The 16,277-nt window shown below is 44.9% G+C and overlaps 1 protein-coding gene across 3 annotated transcripts in view; it reads left to right on the forward strand.

The window, feature by feature from the left end:
• GSPT1 (G1 to S phase transition 1) overlaps nucleotides 1-16,277 on the forward strand; it is a 39,013-nt gene that overhangs the window by 4,507 nt on the left and 18,229 nt on the right. For all 3 annotated transcript variants that reach the window (XM_058711637.1, XM_058711636.1, XM_058711635.1), the window contains exons 2-5: nucleotides 11,391-11,435; nucleotides 11,550-11,591; nucleotides 12,325-12,552; nucleotides 13,547-13,580. In XM_058711637.1, the coding sequence (XP_058567620.1) occupies nucleotides 11,570-11,591; nucleotides 12,325-12,552; nucleotides 13,547-13,580 (284 nt within the window). In that variant the 5' untranslated portion in view covers nucleotides 11,391-11,435; nucleotides 11,550-11,569. The remainder of the gene's footprint in view (nucleotides 1-11,390; nucleotides 11,436-11,549; nucleotides 11,592-12,324; nucleotides 12,553-13,546; nucleotides 13,581-16,277) is intronic.

Below are 16,277 nucleotides of genomic sequence, written 5' to 3' on the forward strand. Positions count from 1 at the left end.
TTCCCTACGGATCCAAGTAAGTGCATTGGCTAAGTGATGCCCTTTAAAGTGGAGGCCCTGAAATGAATTAACATGTAGAAGACGGGGGTTACTTGGATTAAAACTAACATTTTTCTCCCATAGAATGTACTCACAGTTCCGCTTTGCACCCAGGTCGGTCTTTTCTTTGTTAAATGACAGATTCAGCGGTGGTGATCAGGGTTACTTGGTGTGTTCGGGCTGCTGTAACAAAGTAGTACAGACCGGGTGGCCTGTAAGCCGCAGAAGTCTGTTGGTGTCAGGTCTGCGGGCTTCAAGTTCGAGACCCGGGTTCCGGCCTGGTCAGAGAGCCCTCTTCTGGATAGCCAACTGCTGACATTTGTGGACGCTGCGCAAGGGTCAAGAGAGCTCTCTGGGACTTCTTTTTTTTTTTTTTTTTTTTTTTTTTTAAATAAAAGCGCTAATCCCTTTATGAGGGCTCCACCCTCTTGACCTCTCGGGCATCCCAAAGGCCCCACCTAATTCTATCACATTGGGCACTGGGAGTTCAGCATAGGAATTTGCTTGGGTGGGGGGGGGCACAGGTATTCAGACCATACATAGCACTAGGACCTTTTAGAGGGGCCAGAGCTTCTAAAATAGGGGGGGTAGTATTCTTTCCACCTACCCGCCCTCAGCACCTCTCAAAACTGCCGGTGAAAACAGTGTGGAACAAAACCAGCAGTCCTCAGTAGGCCCTCAGAGGAGGAATTGTCTCCAAGATGTTGCACGTTGTGTCGTGGAACTGGAATTTTAAAGAGAAATGTTCTATTTTGTAGTGTTTGGGTTTCACTCAGTATCTTTTTTTTTTTTTTTTTTAACATTTACTCATTTTTGAGAGTGAGAGAGACAGAGCATGCGTGGGGGAGGGGCACAGAGAGTGGAAGACAGAATCCGAAGCAGGCTCCAGGCTCTGAGCTGTCAGCACAGAGCCCGACGGGGGTCTCGAACTCAGAGTGGGAGATCATGACCTGAACCGAAGTCAGAAGCTTAACCGCCTGAGCCACCCGGGCACCCCACTGAGTATCTTTTTGTAGGGGAAGGAATTTCCTTTTTTTTTTTTTTTTTTAACGATTGAGCTCTAACTCATCATAAAATTCACCTTTTAATTTTCTATTAATGTTTATTTCTTTTTGAGAGAGAGACAGTGTGAGGAGGGGAGGGGCAGAGAGGGAGGGAGACACAGAATCTGAAGCAGGCTTCAGGCTCTGAGCTGTCAGCACAGAGCCCGACGTGGGGTCTTGAACCCATGAACCTCTAGGTCATGACTTGAGCCGAAGTCAGACGCTTAACTGACTGAGCCACCCAAGTGCCCCTAAAACTCACCACTTGGTGGATGCTTATTAATCCCTAGTCTCTAAAGGTGACCTGTTCAGAGACACCAGAGTGGAGAAGATCCAGAATCAAAGTAATAGTTGTTTCGTCCAGAAGAGCTCTTATGTTAAACAGTGCCTGTCGGAACTGATAGATATGTTTAGATAGATGATAGGTAAGGTTCTTATGATCTGTTTTTCTTTAAGACTGAAATGCCTTCCTTTCAATAACAATTCTAATGTTAAGGCTTTTTTAGGCTTTGATGGGCTAGTAAATGGCATCCAGTAAGCAGAGGAAATTGGGGAAGAGTATTGTTACTGGGGTGTTACTTTTGCTACGGAGTGTTCTACCTGGTTATTTCTTTTCTTGACTTGCTGATTTCTAGACTACCAGATCTGGGCTCTTGTTTTATGATTTTACATGCTGGGTTGGCTGGTGCGTGGGGGTTTAGGGAACAAGTAAGGTGTCAATAGTGCTGTGCCGGGCCCAGCAGCTTTTGAAACTGTTGAATGTTTGGGAAGAAACCCTCTTTGGGGCAGGTTTTCTTTAGCGTAGATAGTACATCACTTTTTGCATTCTTTTGTCCTTTGCTTATTTCTCACCTTTTCTGGAATTGTACTGTGTGAAAAGACAGCAATTAAAATCTGTCATGTGAGTTAGGGAAATGTAGAGGACAGATTTTTAAGCCTCGTTTCGCTTGCTTTTGTTTAGTGGGGAGGAAAATGGCTTAAAGTGTTAACATAGTAGTGTCCTGGTTGAAAAAGAAAGGAGTGAAAAAGAGATTCGGTATCCTTTTGGGGGAGAGTTAGCAGAATTGGAATGGAATGTTTGGAGCCGGGAATCTCTTTTGCTTAGATATACATATATGTAGCAGTTAAGGAACAAACGTTTGCCTGCCTACAGAACACAGGATCCTGGGCTAGGCACTTGAAGGGATGCCGCCAAGATGATTAAGTTGTGATCCTCAAGGAGCCTAGTAAGTGATCAAATACCCATTTTCCTCTCCTGGGAGACACAAGGTGGTAAGAGGGCCATGCAGCTGGGTTGGAGGGCTTTCAAAGCTAAGAAGGGGAGCTGTTCTTAGATTGCCATGTGTGATGATTTCAGTCTTGTCACCCTAATCATAAGACTAAAGCTCTGTTTTCTGCTAAGTGTTCTGTGTGAATACCTGGGCGTTTTTTGGATTGAGCTGTAATTCACATGTACAGTCCCCCTTTCTTGTGTTTCTGTATTTTGTTAAGTTTGTTAGGAATTGGCTGGCGTAGAGCATTGGTTACCTTTTATTAATCGAAGGGTGGTTGACACATGGCGTGACTAGTTACAGGTGCACAGCGTCGTGGTCCCCCTCACGGTGAGTAGCGCCACCGGTCACCACACTGCAGTTGTGATGCCATTGACCACGTTCCCGTGCTGTGCCTCTCATCCCCGTGAGCAACACTTTTCTTTTCACACCGCGCGCCGTGGCTTTCATGTCAAACAGCAGCGAGACCCGCAGCTCCGGTGGTGTCTTTGGGGCCCGTCGATGTCGGATCGCACGGTCCGTGTCCAGTTCTTAACAAATCCTTGGGAAGCAAGAATTGGGCCGCTAGTCGAAGGTTCTTGATTGTTCTGAGATCCTTAGCCTCCTTTTTTAGCTGCAATCATTGATTCGTACCAAAGCTGCTTAAAAATTTTGTCTTTGTTTTCATATTTTAACCAAGCAGGGCTGGGCTGTGGATGTATTTGGTTTTTTTCATAAATGGCTTTGTTCTAAGGAAACCTCATTGTTTCATTCCTCCGTTTTAAACCAGATCCCCGTCGTAATGCTACTTTCAAGGTGACAGGAACACTTAGTAAGGATTTTCTGAGCATCTTTCAGTAGCCTAGCCTAAGAGTGGTGACACCAAATTCCAAACGACATACCAACTAGGTAGTTGTGTCCCTTCAGTTGAAACAAAGTGCGTACCTTAAATGTCACTGGGGTGTTTCCTGCTTGACCGTTGCTGTAGAACTCCGGTGGGTTACCGTGCTGTTAAGCGGTCTGTGGCCACCTCCTTTGGGTAGTGATTTGGGTTGCGCAAAGCTCTTTTCTCTTTGTACCTTATTGGGGCTGTCTGAAATGGTTTTACTCTATGTATTTTAAGTATGCCTCTATTTTTTTTTTTTTAATGTTTATTTATTTTTGAGACACAGACAGAACATGAGTGGGGCAGGGGCAGAGAGACAGAGGTAGACACACAATCCAAAGCAGGCTCCAGGCTCTGTGAGTGGTCAGCACAGAGCCCGATGCGGGGCTCAAACCCAGGGACCGTGAGATCCTGACCTGCGTCGAATCAGACGCCTGACTGACTGAGCCACCCAGGCGCCCCCCCCAAGTTGTTTTTGAAGTGGGTGGGATATGACTCCTAGACGTATGTTTGAGGGGTGTTTGGAAAATGTAGTGGAATTTTACTCTTTGAGAAAGCCTGCTCGCATTGGTATGTGGCATTGCTTTAGGGACTGAATAAATAGGACCTTGGAATGTTAGGGCCAGACAGGACCCTAGCAGTAATACAGCTGCCTTTGGATAAAGTAATAACCTGTTTATGGATAAAGAAACTGAAGCCTAGAGATGCTAAAGGAACGCAAAAGGTCTCTGGCGGCTTTAATGACATGGTTGGTTCTGGAATCCACATTTGCTAACTGCTAGTTCAGTGCTCTCTGCACGCACCCCACTGCTTAATGATGGGGAGGAGGGTGTTCCCAGAGGTGGTGCTCCAACCAGCATGGATCTTCTCGCTCGGGAATTTGCCTTGTATTTCATTCTTAAATTCCTGTGATTATTATGGGGCTTTGACACACTCGTTGTAGTAATAAATTTACTGAGCAGTTACCACTTGCTTAATGTGCCCGTACCTTCACTATACCCTCCTGAGGCATAGGTCCTGTTAAAAGCATTTTACAGATAAGAAAATTCAGCCTCCGAGAAGCTAAATAAATGAGCAAAGTGACATCCAGGAATAAACGAAGGAGCTAGGATTAGAATCTAGGTCTGATTTCACAGTTTATTCTAGGGGCGCCTGGATGGCTCAGTTGGCTGAGCATCTGACTCTTGGTTTCAGCTCAGGTCGTGATCCCCGTGAGGGTGGAGCCTCCTTGGGATTCTCTCTCTCCCTGTGCCCCTCCCCCCTGCTCACCTCCCTCTCTCAAAAAAATAAAAAATAAAAGCTTATTCTAGTAACGGTATCCTACTCGCCCTTCTCTTGTGATTTGATATTAGAAGATCTTTTTAGCTGCGATACTTTTTCCGAAATGGAGCCCATGAGTTCGTGGGCTGTGGCACAGCCTCTGTGTGCTGGCTCAGTGGTAGCAGAGCGGCGTTCTGAGAAGGATCGATGCTCTCGTTTAAAGGAATAGTTTGAGGGGCGCCTGGGGGGCTCAGGCGGGTAAGCACCCAACTTCGGCTCAGGTCACGATCTCACGGCTCTTGAGTTCGAGCCCCGCGTCGGGCTCTGTGCTGACGGCTCGGAGCCTGGAGCCTGCTGCGGATTCTGTGTCTCCCTCTGTCTTTGCCTCTTCCACACTCATGTTCGCTCGCTCTCTCTCTCTCTCAAAAATAAACAAACATTAAAAAAATAAAGTAATACTTTGAAATTGCTTCTTCATACATTTTAGGAAACGACTTAAATGATTTCAGTGGTTCTGGTCACTGCTGTCTGTGACATTGTGCCTTGTAATTTTAGAGTGTTCGGTATTAAGGCAAAACCACGGACCTGTGTGTGCGTCCTGCGGGCTCTCGTTTCTGATGTCTGCCTTTACTGGTTTCCGGCGTTGTGTCTGGGAGACAGATCCCCCCGCGTGCAGTTTGGGTGACGCTGTGTGGCCGCCCGAGCGCTGGCGAATTCTGAGTTCCTCACTCAGACCGTACTTGAGCATCTCTTGAGTATTGTTTCTCTGAGCCCTTGTTCCAAAGTGGGCGCGGAGAAGATGGGCCTTCCCCGGGCCTTCCTGGGAGAGCGGTGAGGCACGCGGGCGGGGACCGCCGCGCAGACTCCGTGTACGTGACCCTGTACGTGACCGGGCTGGGGAAGCAGCCCCCTGGAGACCAAAGGGAAGCCGGCGTTAACTCGGGAGAATCAGCCAGCGGTGCCTCTGGGCCCTACAGGACAGGCTCTGTACCAGCCTGCGGGGACTGCAGGGGTAGAGAACGGAGGGAGGCTCGGTCACTCCGGAAGTCTGTCCTGTCCTTGGGAACCAGACTGACGTGTGTGCACTTGTACTTGAAGGCAGGGTCCTAGCCGGAGGGGTTCTGCTGAGGGATCATTAGCCTTCAGGCGGTGGGCCGGCCGGGGAGTGTGATAAAAGGGCAGGATCGGGGCTCCTGGGTCACTTGGTGGGTTAAGTGTCCACTCTTGATTTCGGCTCGGGTCATGAACTCATGGTCCTGAGATCGAGCCCCGCTCCGGGCTCTGCGTGGACCTTGTGGAGGCTGCTTGGGATTTTCTCTCTCTCTCCTTCTCTCTCTGCCCCTCCCCTGTTCCCTCCCTTTCTCTCTCTCAACGTTTTTTTTTTTTTTTTTTTTTTTTATTTTTTTTATTTTTGGGACAGAGAGAGACAGAGCATGAACGGGGGAGGGGCAGAGAGAGAGGGAGACACAGAATCGGAAACAGGCTCCAGGCTCCGAGCTGTCAGCACAGAGCCCGACGCGGGGCTCGAACTCACGGACCGCGAGATCGTGACCTGGCTGAAGTCGGCCGCTTAACCGACTGCGCCACCCAGGCGCCCCCCTTTCTCTCTCTCAAAATAAATAAACATTAAAAAAAAAAGTGGAAGATCAGGTGTGGCAAGTTTGTGCCAGAATTGAGGAGAATGTGTATGCGAGGCTCAAACTGCCCATGAGGCTGTTCAGTTAAAATTAGATAAAGTTTAAAGTCCAGTTCCTTGGTTGCGGTGCCACCTTTCAAGCGCTTAATAGCCACCTGTGGCTAGTGACTCTCCTGTCACAGCACTGGGAATATTTCCATCATTGCAGCAACTTTGTATGGGGCAGAATTCTGTCACACTGTTTCTCATTTCTGTTCAGTGTAAGACACTTGGGGTGTCTGTGACAGCACTGAAGTTGTTTATTTTTTTCCTGAATGAGCACACCATTTAGCGAATAGGACTAAGGAATTTTAGGTAGGGTAACTATTTTAAATATTGCTGTTTAGGGGCGCCTCAGTGGCTTAGTCGGTTAAGCCTCCGACTTCAGCTCAGGTCACGATCTCGCGGTCCGCGAGTTCGAGCCCCGCGTCGGGCTCTGGGCTGATGGCTCAGAGCCTGGAGCCTATTTCAGATTCTGTGTCTCCCTCTCTCTGACCCTCCCTCGTTCATGCTCTGTCTCCATCTCAAAGATAAATAAACATTAAAAATAATTTTAAAAAAATAAATATTGCTGTTTAGTGTGTAAGGCGGATTAAAAATGAATTTTATGTCTACAGCAGTACAAATTTAAATTACTAATTTATGAACTATACAGAATAAGCACTTTTCAAGAATCGGCCAAACATTTGTGTTGGAAACATGTAGCTTGAGTGAAAGCGTGGCTTTCAACCTACCGCGTCTCAGGGCCTTGACTGACTTGTGCTGTATGATGAGCTAGCAAAGTAGAATCTGCATGTTGAAGTCCTTTTGATCCATGAACACAGCTTTTCTTTAGTTATTCAGTTATTTTATTGTATTTGTTTTATTGATTGATGAATGAGTTCCGTGCCCAGTGTGGGGGCTTTGAACTCACAACCCTGAGAACAGAGTCTCACACTGTATTGACTGAGGCTCCCCCTTATGATCAGATCTTTTAAAAATATTTGTATTCTTTTTGAAAATTAAGGTGAAATCTTAAAATTAACCATTTATTATTATTTTTTTAATTCCTTTAAAAAAATTTTTTTAACGTTTATTTATTACTGAGAGACAGAGGGACAACAGAGTGTGAACAGGGGAGGGGTAGAGAGAGGGGGAGACACAGAATCTGAAGGACGCTCCAGGCTCTAAGCTGTCAGCACAGAGCCAGACGCGGGGCTCGAACTCACAAACTGTGAGATCATGACCTGAGCCGAAGTCGGTTGCCCAACCAACTGAGCCACCCAGGCGCCCCTTGAAATTAACCATTTAAAAAAATGTTTATTTATTTTGAGAGAGAGGAGAGAGAGAGAGAGAGAGAGAGAGAGAGAATATTCCAAGCAGGTTCCATGCTGTCAGCTCAGAGCCAGATGTGGGGCTCGAACTCATAAGCCATGAGATCATGACCTGAGCTGAAATCAAGAGTCACATGCTTAATCAACTGAGCCACCCAGGCACCCCTAAAATTCACCATTTTAGAGTGAATAATTTAGCCAGTGTTGTACCACCATCCTCTCTAGTTCCAAAGCATTTTCATCACCCCAAAAGGAGATCCGTACCCATTAAGCAAGCAGTCACTTCCTAGTCCCCTGTCTTCCTCCCAGTGTCTGACAACCACCAGCCTGCTTTCTGTCTCTGTGGATTTACCTATTGTGAACATTTTACGTAAGTGAAATCTTACAACAGGAGACCCTTTGTGTCTGACTTACTTCACCATGGTCAAATTCTCTCTCCTAATTTGAAGATTCAGATTTTCATGTTTGTTAAACCACAGGCAGTGCTCTCGCTTGACAGTGTTCTGGTGAATTCTTTCACTTCCTGTTTTAAAATTTGTGATAATGTACCTAGTATCACAGCCAGTTCATTAATCTTCCTTTATCGTAAATTAATAGTATTAGTTTTCCTTTTAATTTGGGGTATTGCAGTTTTACTCACTGATACACTCTGATAACTCTCCCCCTTGATGAGAATTGTTCTGTTTTCCAATACTTGACCAGGGTGTATTTCTGAACATGGAAACACCTTTGGAAAGTCTGAAACCGTGATTTTACTCCTCACTCCTTGGGAGGTTTACTGTTCTTTTGCTATCGGGTATGACCTGTGCAGGACTTGAGAAATCACACCATCTGTTTGCTAACCACGAACAAATGAATGACTCTGGGCCCAGACTCCTCAGTAGCCAGTGACATCAGGATGTGATACGCATCATGAATATGACCTGAGTAAAAGGAGCTGGAAAAGGTTGTCTGTACGTGTGTGCGCATGAGAAGACTGGGTACAACTATATTGAGAAGATAACCTATTTTTTCAAATGTTTATTTATTTTTTGGGGGGGGAGAGGGAGAGAGAACAAGTTGGGGGAGGACAGAGAGGGAAACAGAGGATCCGAAGCAGGCTCCGTACTGACAGCAGGATCATGACCTGAGCCCAAGTTGGACACCCAACTGACTGAGCCACCCAGGCGCCCCGAGAAGTTTAAAGTTATCTGATTTTTCTGGTTCATTTTTCCAAAAATAACAGTTCAGGAATGTCACTAGCATTGCCATTAGATTTATAATGTGATTCATGTCTGAATGTGTGGAAAGCTTTTTTCCACCTTGGGAAAGTATGGTCAACTTATTTTGGGGGGGCTCTTTAATATCATCATTGTGTGATATTATAATTTTTTTTAAAGTTTTATTCTTAGAGAGAGAGGGGGGTAGAGCACGAATGGGGGAGGGGCAGAGCGAGAGAGGGACACAGAATACGAAGCAGGCTCCAGGCTCTGAGCCGTCAGCACAGAGTCCAGTGCGGGGCTCGAACCCACAAGCTGCGAGATCATGACCTGAGCCGAAGTCAGACGCTTAACCGACTGAGTCACTCAGGTGCCCCTTCGTTGTGTATATATTAAGCACTTGATTGTGTTTGGTACTTGACTCTCTCTGTACCAGCCGTACAGACTTAAGGCAAACGTATTGTACATGGAAGGTGTTTTGAAAAATAAAACCATGAACAGATGTTCAGTATGCCACATCCTGCAGCCACAGGGGTGGTCTCGTGACTGGTGTCACTATCCGGAGACGTGCTTTGCGGTCTTCTGCAGTATTGTGTATTTGTTAGCCCGCGAGCCGGTTCTGGAACGGGGTGGTCAGGGGTACGTACTGTTTGGTTTTGTAAAGGTCGGCTGCACTTTGGCGTGTCTTACTGCGCGATGGGGGAGCCCACCGTACCAGTCGTCTTTCTCCTGCCTTACAACAAACACTACGTCCTCGCCGACTCCGTGTACTTGTGCTGAGTGATTTCTCAGCAGACGCTGTTTGACGAAGGGCGAGTTGCTGCTTGTCTACCTTGGAAAAGCCTAGTGGGTCGGATTTGTCTGAGCGTCAGATGGGAGCCGTGGCAGCCGTCCCTTGCACGGCGCTTGTGGGGGGATCAAGTGAGTCAGCGCCTCAGGGCTTGTTAGAAATCATTGGGAGGTACTGGGCCCCCACCTCCAGCACCGTGTAGATTTGTGAGCCTTTCTGTCCGGTCTGGCCCACATTTCGTAGTCCGTTGTGCTGGTTGATAGGGTTGAGTTTATTCCCAGTGCGTGTTAGGGGGTCGAGACTCACGTGTTGAGTATCTGCGTGGTGCCAGGAGTTACTTCACAGACACCGACGAACAAGTGTATTCCCTCCTTTAATCCTGTCGGCAGTCCTGTCGGGTGGGTGGTAGGTCCTGTCTGTAGTTGCAGCAAAATAACTGCGTCGCACAACGTCAGGCGACAAGCCAGCACGGAGAGCGGGGGTCAGCTCGGTGCTGGCCCCTCACCGCTACCCAGTGCCGCCCCCTCCGGCCCTCGGGAGGCACGTGGACTTGATGCCCTTGGCACTGGCTGGCTTTCTCTGAAAATGGAGCAGTTTCTCTTTACCCTGCCCATGAACTTTCCTTTGAAATGGAAAACGAGGAAAGGTTAACCTCTGTTCTGTCTGAAGTATGATTCCTATCCCCTTCCAAACCTCGTTCAAATGATTTTTTTCTTCTCTTCTGTTAATATGCTGCTAATCACGTAGGCCGGGGTCACTCAGACCTTTTGCTCCTCCCCTCCCCCCGTCCGATGATGCCTCTGTTATCTTTGCGATTAACCCCTCCTCTCTAGTTGTACTGCTCACTTGTTCCCATGACCTGCCTTCCTGCAGTGAAGATGTTGGTCTTTCTGCCAGTGGTGGTCTTTCCCTCCCCGATGAACGCTGTGCTACCCTTACCTTCCCAGGTGACGCTCAGCCTGTCTCTTCCCTCCTCGGAAAAAGCTGGTTGCTCTTTCCCTTTCAGGAACAGGAAATGACCCTCTTCCACACTTCACGTTATTGAAGGTTGGGCCCCAAACTTTTTCTTGGCTTACAGGTGTTTCTGGGCAGTGATTTTAAATATGAGCTTTGCAGTTTATGAATTCATTATTCTTCATTAATTCGTGCGTAGGATTCAGGTGACTTCAAATTCTCTGATACCTTTTGTGTCTTGGAGATTTTTTTTGAAGCCAGGGCGCTTTCATGTTGGAGTATCATTTAGATATGAAAAATAAACTTACGCGATTGGGTGTCTGTATATATTTGTCCTACATCTCTTCCAGTGGGGTCATAAGTAGACTTGAAGTGTGACAGCTGTGGAAACAGGATTGTTGCTTGATCTCAGAATTCTGCTATAGGACAAAACTGGCGTCATCACCTTTTCTGAGATGTTGTAAGGGGTCGTTTGCATTTCGAGGACTCTATGTGACTGTCTTTATTTTGTTGATATCAGATAGAATTTATTCAAGCACCTTGATGAGAACGTATGTGATTATAGAATCTTAAAAAGAGCTTAATCCTACTAGCCTTCTCAGGCTGGAGCAACCAAGAGAGAATCTAGAGAAGCACTGGGAATCGGTTAGGCAGTCTGGTTAATTTGATCAGCACTGGGTTGCGGCTTGCTTTTACAGTATCTTTGAGGGAAGAGTTTTATGAAGCAAATAAAGAGAATATGCCTTTATGAATACATTTCAGTTGATGAAAATGTTTTAAAATTGGCTGTATTCAGTAGATTTTTTAAGAGGATTTTTTTAAACAGACTTCTAATTTGAACACCTGAGTTAGTTCCTGTTGGTTTACGTTATCGAGGTTTTTGTTGTGTTATTGAAATCCTGTTTTTACTGTGCCTTAAAAGATATGCACAAATGGATGCATAGGACTTAATTTTTAATAGAACTTATTTCTATTAAACAGCACCTGCGGAACCTTCTCAAGAGGAACAGTCGTTGCTATGTGAAGGTAATTTTCTATGCTGTGACCCTTCGAATGTTTAGTGGAGAAAACATTAAGTTGTCTCTGTGTAAAGCCTAGATATTGTTTCGTAAATGTATTATATCTCACTTTCTTGTCTAGGTTCAAATTCAGCTGTTAGCATGGAACTTTCAGAACCTGTTGGTAAGAAAATTTCTGACTGTATTAATACAGTAATATGAACCCTTTCACTCTCAAGATAGAAGGTACAAATGTAAGTGTTATGGTTATTGGAATGCCTACATTTAAACCTGACATTGAGTCTTGGCTGTTGGGATTTAGAAAGCACTAGCTGGACGTCAGCGCTGCCGCGATAAACAGAGCGACGGCAGATAGAGACGAGCGGAGGGCAAGAGTGCGAAAGTCAGTTTAAGGGCTTGGGCTTGTTCCATTTCCTTGGTGAAAGGTTTCCTTCCTTTTTGTCATTTGCTTACTGTTAAGGGTGTCCTATTCCCAAGGTGATTGATGAAGTTGATGCCAAAGTACTTGCAGAGGAAAAAGCAGAGATCTCGTAAATCCTGTGTTCTGATTTTAAACTTTGCTGCTTGCCCTCTGTCAGGGCATCCTGACCCTGGGACAACTGGGCTGTTAGGAATGGTACATCTCCTGTTTACATCTTGTGTGGCCTCATGGAAATGAAGCTTCGTGAGGATAGCAATCGCCCATAGTCTCTGTGTCAGCTCTGATACCAGAGTGGGGCCGGGCTTGAAAGCCATAATCCGTTTCTGTTGTGAAAGATTTTCTTGCTTATGTTTCACTAGACATTAGGAAATGGAACTAAATATGCAAAATAACGTTAGTTGTTTGAAGGCATCTGTGTTTTAGAGTACAGATTGTGATTCTTTTTCAGAGTACTAAGTCAAGTGTCTTATTTCAGTAGAGAATGGGGAGACAGAAATGTCCCCAGAAGAATCATGGGAGCACAAAGAAGAAATAAGTGACACAGAGCCAGGGGGTGGTTCCTTGGGAGATGGGAGACCCCCAGAGGAGAGCGCCCAAGAAATGATGGAGGAGGAAGAGGAAATACCAAAACCTAAATCCGTGGTTGCACCGCCAGGGGCTCCTAAAAAAGAACACGTAAACGTAGTATTCATTGGGCACGTAGGTAAGTTGCACTCACAGCGGTGAAAGAAATGACCGGTCATTGGGGTACATCAAACAGCTACTTGGAGATGTTTAGTGAAACTGAACTGAATTAATCTAAAAGGTTTCTGATTTTTAACTCGATAGGTTTTTTTTAAGCTGGCAAAAAATTGCCAACGCTTTGATTTTGAAGGTGGGACAGAGAAATAATTTTGTGATGGCACAGAAGCAGGAAGAAAATAAGCTTCAGTATATTTGTATGTGATCCACACTGACGGCGGCTAAGCATCTTAAGACATTTATGAATTAATATCCTAGATAATGTGCTTCCTTTTTGGGGTGACTTCAGTGAATTTGTTTATTTTATGGGCTTCATCCAACCTAGATAGTTTCATTTTGTCTGACCTAGGAAATTAATTTGTTGTGACTTCTAGATGCTTGTCAAGTTGCTGGTTAGCACAAAACAAAACCCTGTTTAACGGACTCACACATTCCCTGACCATCTGACTTATCCCCCAAATTGTGAGAAAACACAGAATTATGTGTTCTTTTTTCCTTCCCTTTGTCTCTGCTTCCTCCTGAATATAATGCTATACCACACGATTTTAGTAGCAAGGACTGCCTCTGAAATTTATAAAGGAATGCCTGTATTTGCTAAAATTAGGGAAAGGCACACGACCTAAATGTAGTTCATAGCTCTTCGGCGCTTTCGCTCTCCCCTGAGGATGCCCTTGGGTAATTGATATTCTGTTTCTGCTGTGCTCTTAGCTGAAGGTCAGAGAGCAGTCTGTTCAAGAATCTTCTTTATCAGTAAAGTAGTTCTCCATTCTTCTCTACCACGAGTACGAGTACGTCATTGTTGAGCTGGGAGGGGTCTTAGCTTCATTTGCAAGCGACATCATGTAATTGTATGTGCTAAGCAGTACCTTTAGTTGTATTAGTGTATATAGTGGGTTTTGTTTTATTTTTTTGTACACCCGTGGTTTGCATATTATTGATGATGTTGTTACTTTCAGATGCCGGCAAGTCAACCATTGGAGGACAGATAATGTAAGTCTGTATTTTTTGTTAAATAATAAAGTTAATTTGACCGAATAAATTTTGGGCATTGTGAACATACAGTCATACAAAGGAAATCAAACAGGTCACCTGAAAAAGTTACAAACACATTACCTGTAAGGAAAGCTGATGTTAATTAAGAAGGAATTTCTGCAGTGTGATCAGTTAGTATTTTCTAAATTTTTTTTAATGTTTATTTATATTTGAGAGAGATACAGACCTAGCTTGAGCGGGGGAGGGGCAGACAGACGCAGACAGTCTGAAGCAGGCTCCAGGCTCCAGGCTCCAGGCTCCAGGCTCCAAGCTGCAAGCTGTCAGCACAGAGCCCAGCTCGGGGCCCGAACCCATGAGCAGTGAGATCATGACCTGAGCCGAAGTCGACCGTTTAACTGACTGGGCCACTCAGGCGCCCCAATCGTTAGTATTTTCTGATGGATTTTAGGCATTCCCTAGAATTCTTTTATCACTGTCCCACTCTCATAGAACATTAACTAAGTGTGTTTCTGAATGCTGTCTTTTACATTTTTTAAAATAAAAACTAAAATAGAACCCTAGATTATAGGCAATCTTAGTTTGCTTTGAATATCATTTTCTTGGGAATAATGAAAACCAGCACTTAAATCGGGTACTTGGGCAGGGGGGATCTCATTTTTCCATATTCATCAGCTCTTAAATCCTAGGTGGATTAATCAAAGACAGGTAGTCTGGCTCACATGCTAAGATAACTTTTTGTCATATGTAGAAGCTGTGTAAGTATGCAAACATCATGGTTGACCTTTACAATATATTCTAGTATTGAAAATTTTATTTTTAAAGTTTATTCATTTTGAGAGAGAGAGAGAGCACACAAGTGGGGAAGGGGCAGACAGAGGAGAGAGAGAATCCTAAGCAGGTTCTGTGCTGCCAGTGCAGAGCCTGACATGGGGCTCTCTCTCACTAACCTGGATCGCATGACGTGAGTCGAGACCAAGAGTTCAGACACTTAACTGATTGAGCCACCCAGGCACCCCTGAAAAATTGTTTTAAGTAACAGGTCTTAGAATTTGGGGGCACCTGGCTGGCTCTGTTGGTGGAGCATGTGACTCCTTTTTTTTTTTTAGAGAATTTGATTCTTGAACTCAGGGTTTGGGATAGAGATTATTATTGTTGTTGTTTTTAATTATATTAAAAACTTTTTTAATGTTTATTCATTTTTGAGAGAAGGAGACAGAGCGTGAGCCGAGGAAGGAGAGGCAGAGAGAAACACAGAATCCGAAGCAGGATCCAGGCTCTGAGGTGTCAGCACAGAGCCCAATGAGGGGCTCTAACCCACAGACTATGAGATCATGACCTGAGCTGAAGTCGGACGCTTTACCGACTGAGCCACCCAGGCGCCCCCCTTTTTTAAAAAAGGTTTTAGGGGCGCCTGGGTGGCTCAGTCGGTGAAGCGTCCGACTTCAGCTCAGGTCACGATCTTGCGGTCCGTGAGTTCGAGCCCCACGTCGGGCTCTGGGCTGATGGCTCAGAGCCTGGAGCCTGCTTCCGATTCTGTGTCTCCCTCTCTCTCTGCCCCTCCCCCGTTCATGCTCTGTTTCTCTCTGTCTCAAAAATAAATAAAACGTTAAAAAAAAAAAAAGGTTTTACAGTTTTAATCCCTCCTACATTAGACCCCTTTTCTTTAAACCGTGTCATCCATCAGAGGATCTCAAGGGCATATCTTCATTATTTAGTAATCTTATTGGTAATCTTGGCCAACTTCTGAAAAAGTCTACAACACGCCTTAAAATAGGGTAATAAATAGAGATCCTTCCATCAATGGATGGAAGTGATGGGCCCGTTTGATTTTGTGTCTTAGGAGAATGTATATTTCTTGCTTATGGGCTGTAATTTTCATGGGTATTTCACTAGGATTCTGTGCTCAACTGGTTAGGAGCATGCACTGTAGACGACTGCAGAGAACACAGAGATGAGAGCTCAGAGGAAGGCTTTGGTTTGGATTGAGTCCGGGGAAGCAGTTCAGTATTACTAAGGAATTGTTTTAAAATTATAATCTTACTTTGACAGTATTTTTAAGTATTGAATGTTGAAATGTATTAATAAGACTGAATTGCCTGAGCAACACTGTTAGAATTATTTTCTTTTATGTAGTATTTCTATTTGCCCTTGAAAAAATGTTTATTCTGAAATAAGTTTAGACTTAGAAGTTTACAAAGGAATAGTACCGAGTTCCCATATAACTTTCTTTCAGCCTGCCCTAAGTGAACGTTGTTAAATAACCATGGTACAGTCCTTAAACTCGGAAGTTCGCATTGGTGTGATAATCCTATTAACTAAACTCTGACTCTTGAATTTTACTGGTTTCTCCACACGTGGCGTTTTTCGGTTCTAGAATTCCACGTTGCATTCAGTTGTTCCATCCTCCAGTTTCCCATCTTTGTCTCCTCCAGCTTGTGACATTGCCTCGTTCTGGTCTCCCATGACTTCATCATTTGAAGGGTGCTGTTTAGGACGGTCTTCAGTATGGGTTCAACTGATACTTTTTCACATTTAGATTGTGGCCGTACATTTGGGCAAGAATCTCACACGGGATGTTGTGCTTTTCTCAGCATCCTGTCGGTGCCTCATGTCAGTATTCGATGGGTTTTCTTTTTTTAACTATTTTGTTTTATTCTTTTTTTTTTTTTTTTTTTTTTTAATTTTAGAGAGCAT

The sequence above is a fragment of the Neofelis nebulosa genome, chromosome 18, assembly GCF_028018385.1.
Source record: "Neofelis nebulosa isolate mNeoNeb1 chromosome 18, mNeoNeb1.pri, whole genome shotgun sequence".
In the NCBI taxonomy this organism is placed as follows: domain Eukaryota; kingdom Metazoa; phylum Chordata; class Mammalia; order Carnivora; family Felidae; genus Neofelis; species Neofelis nebulosa.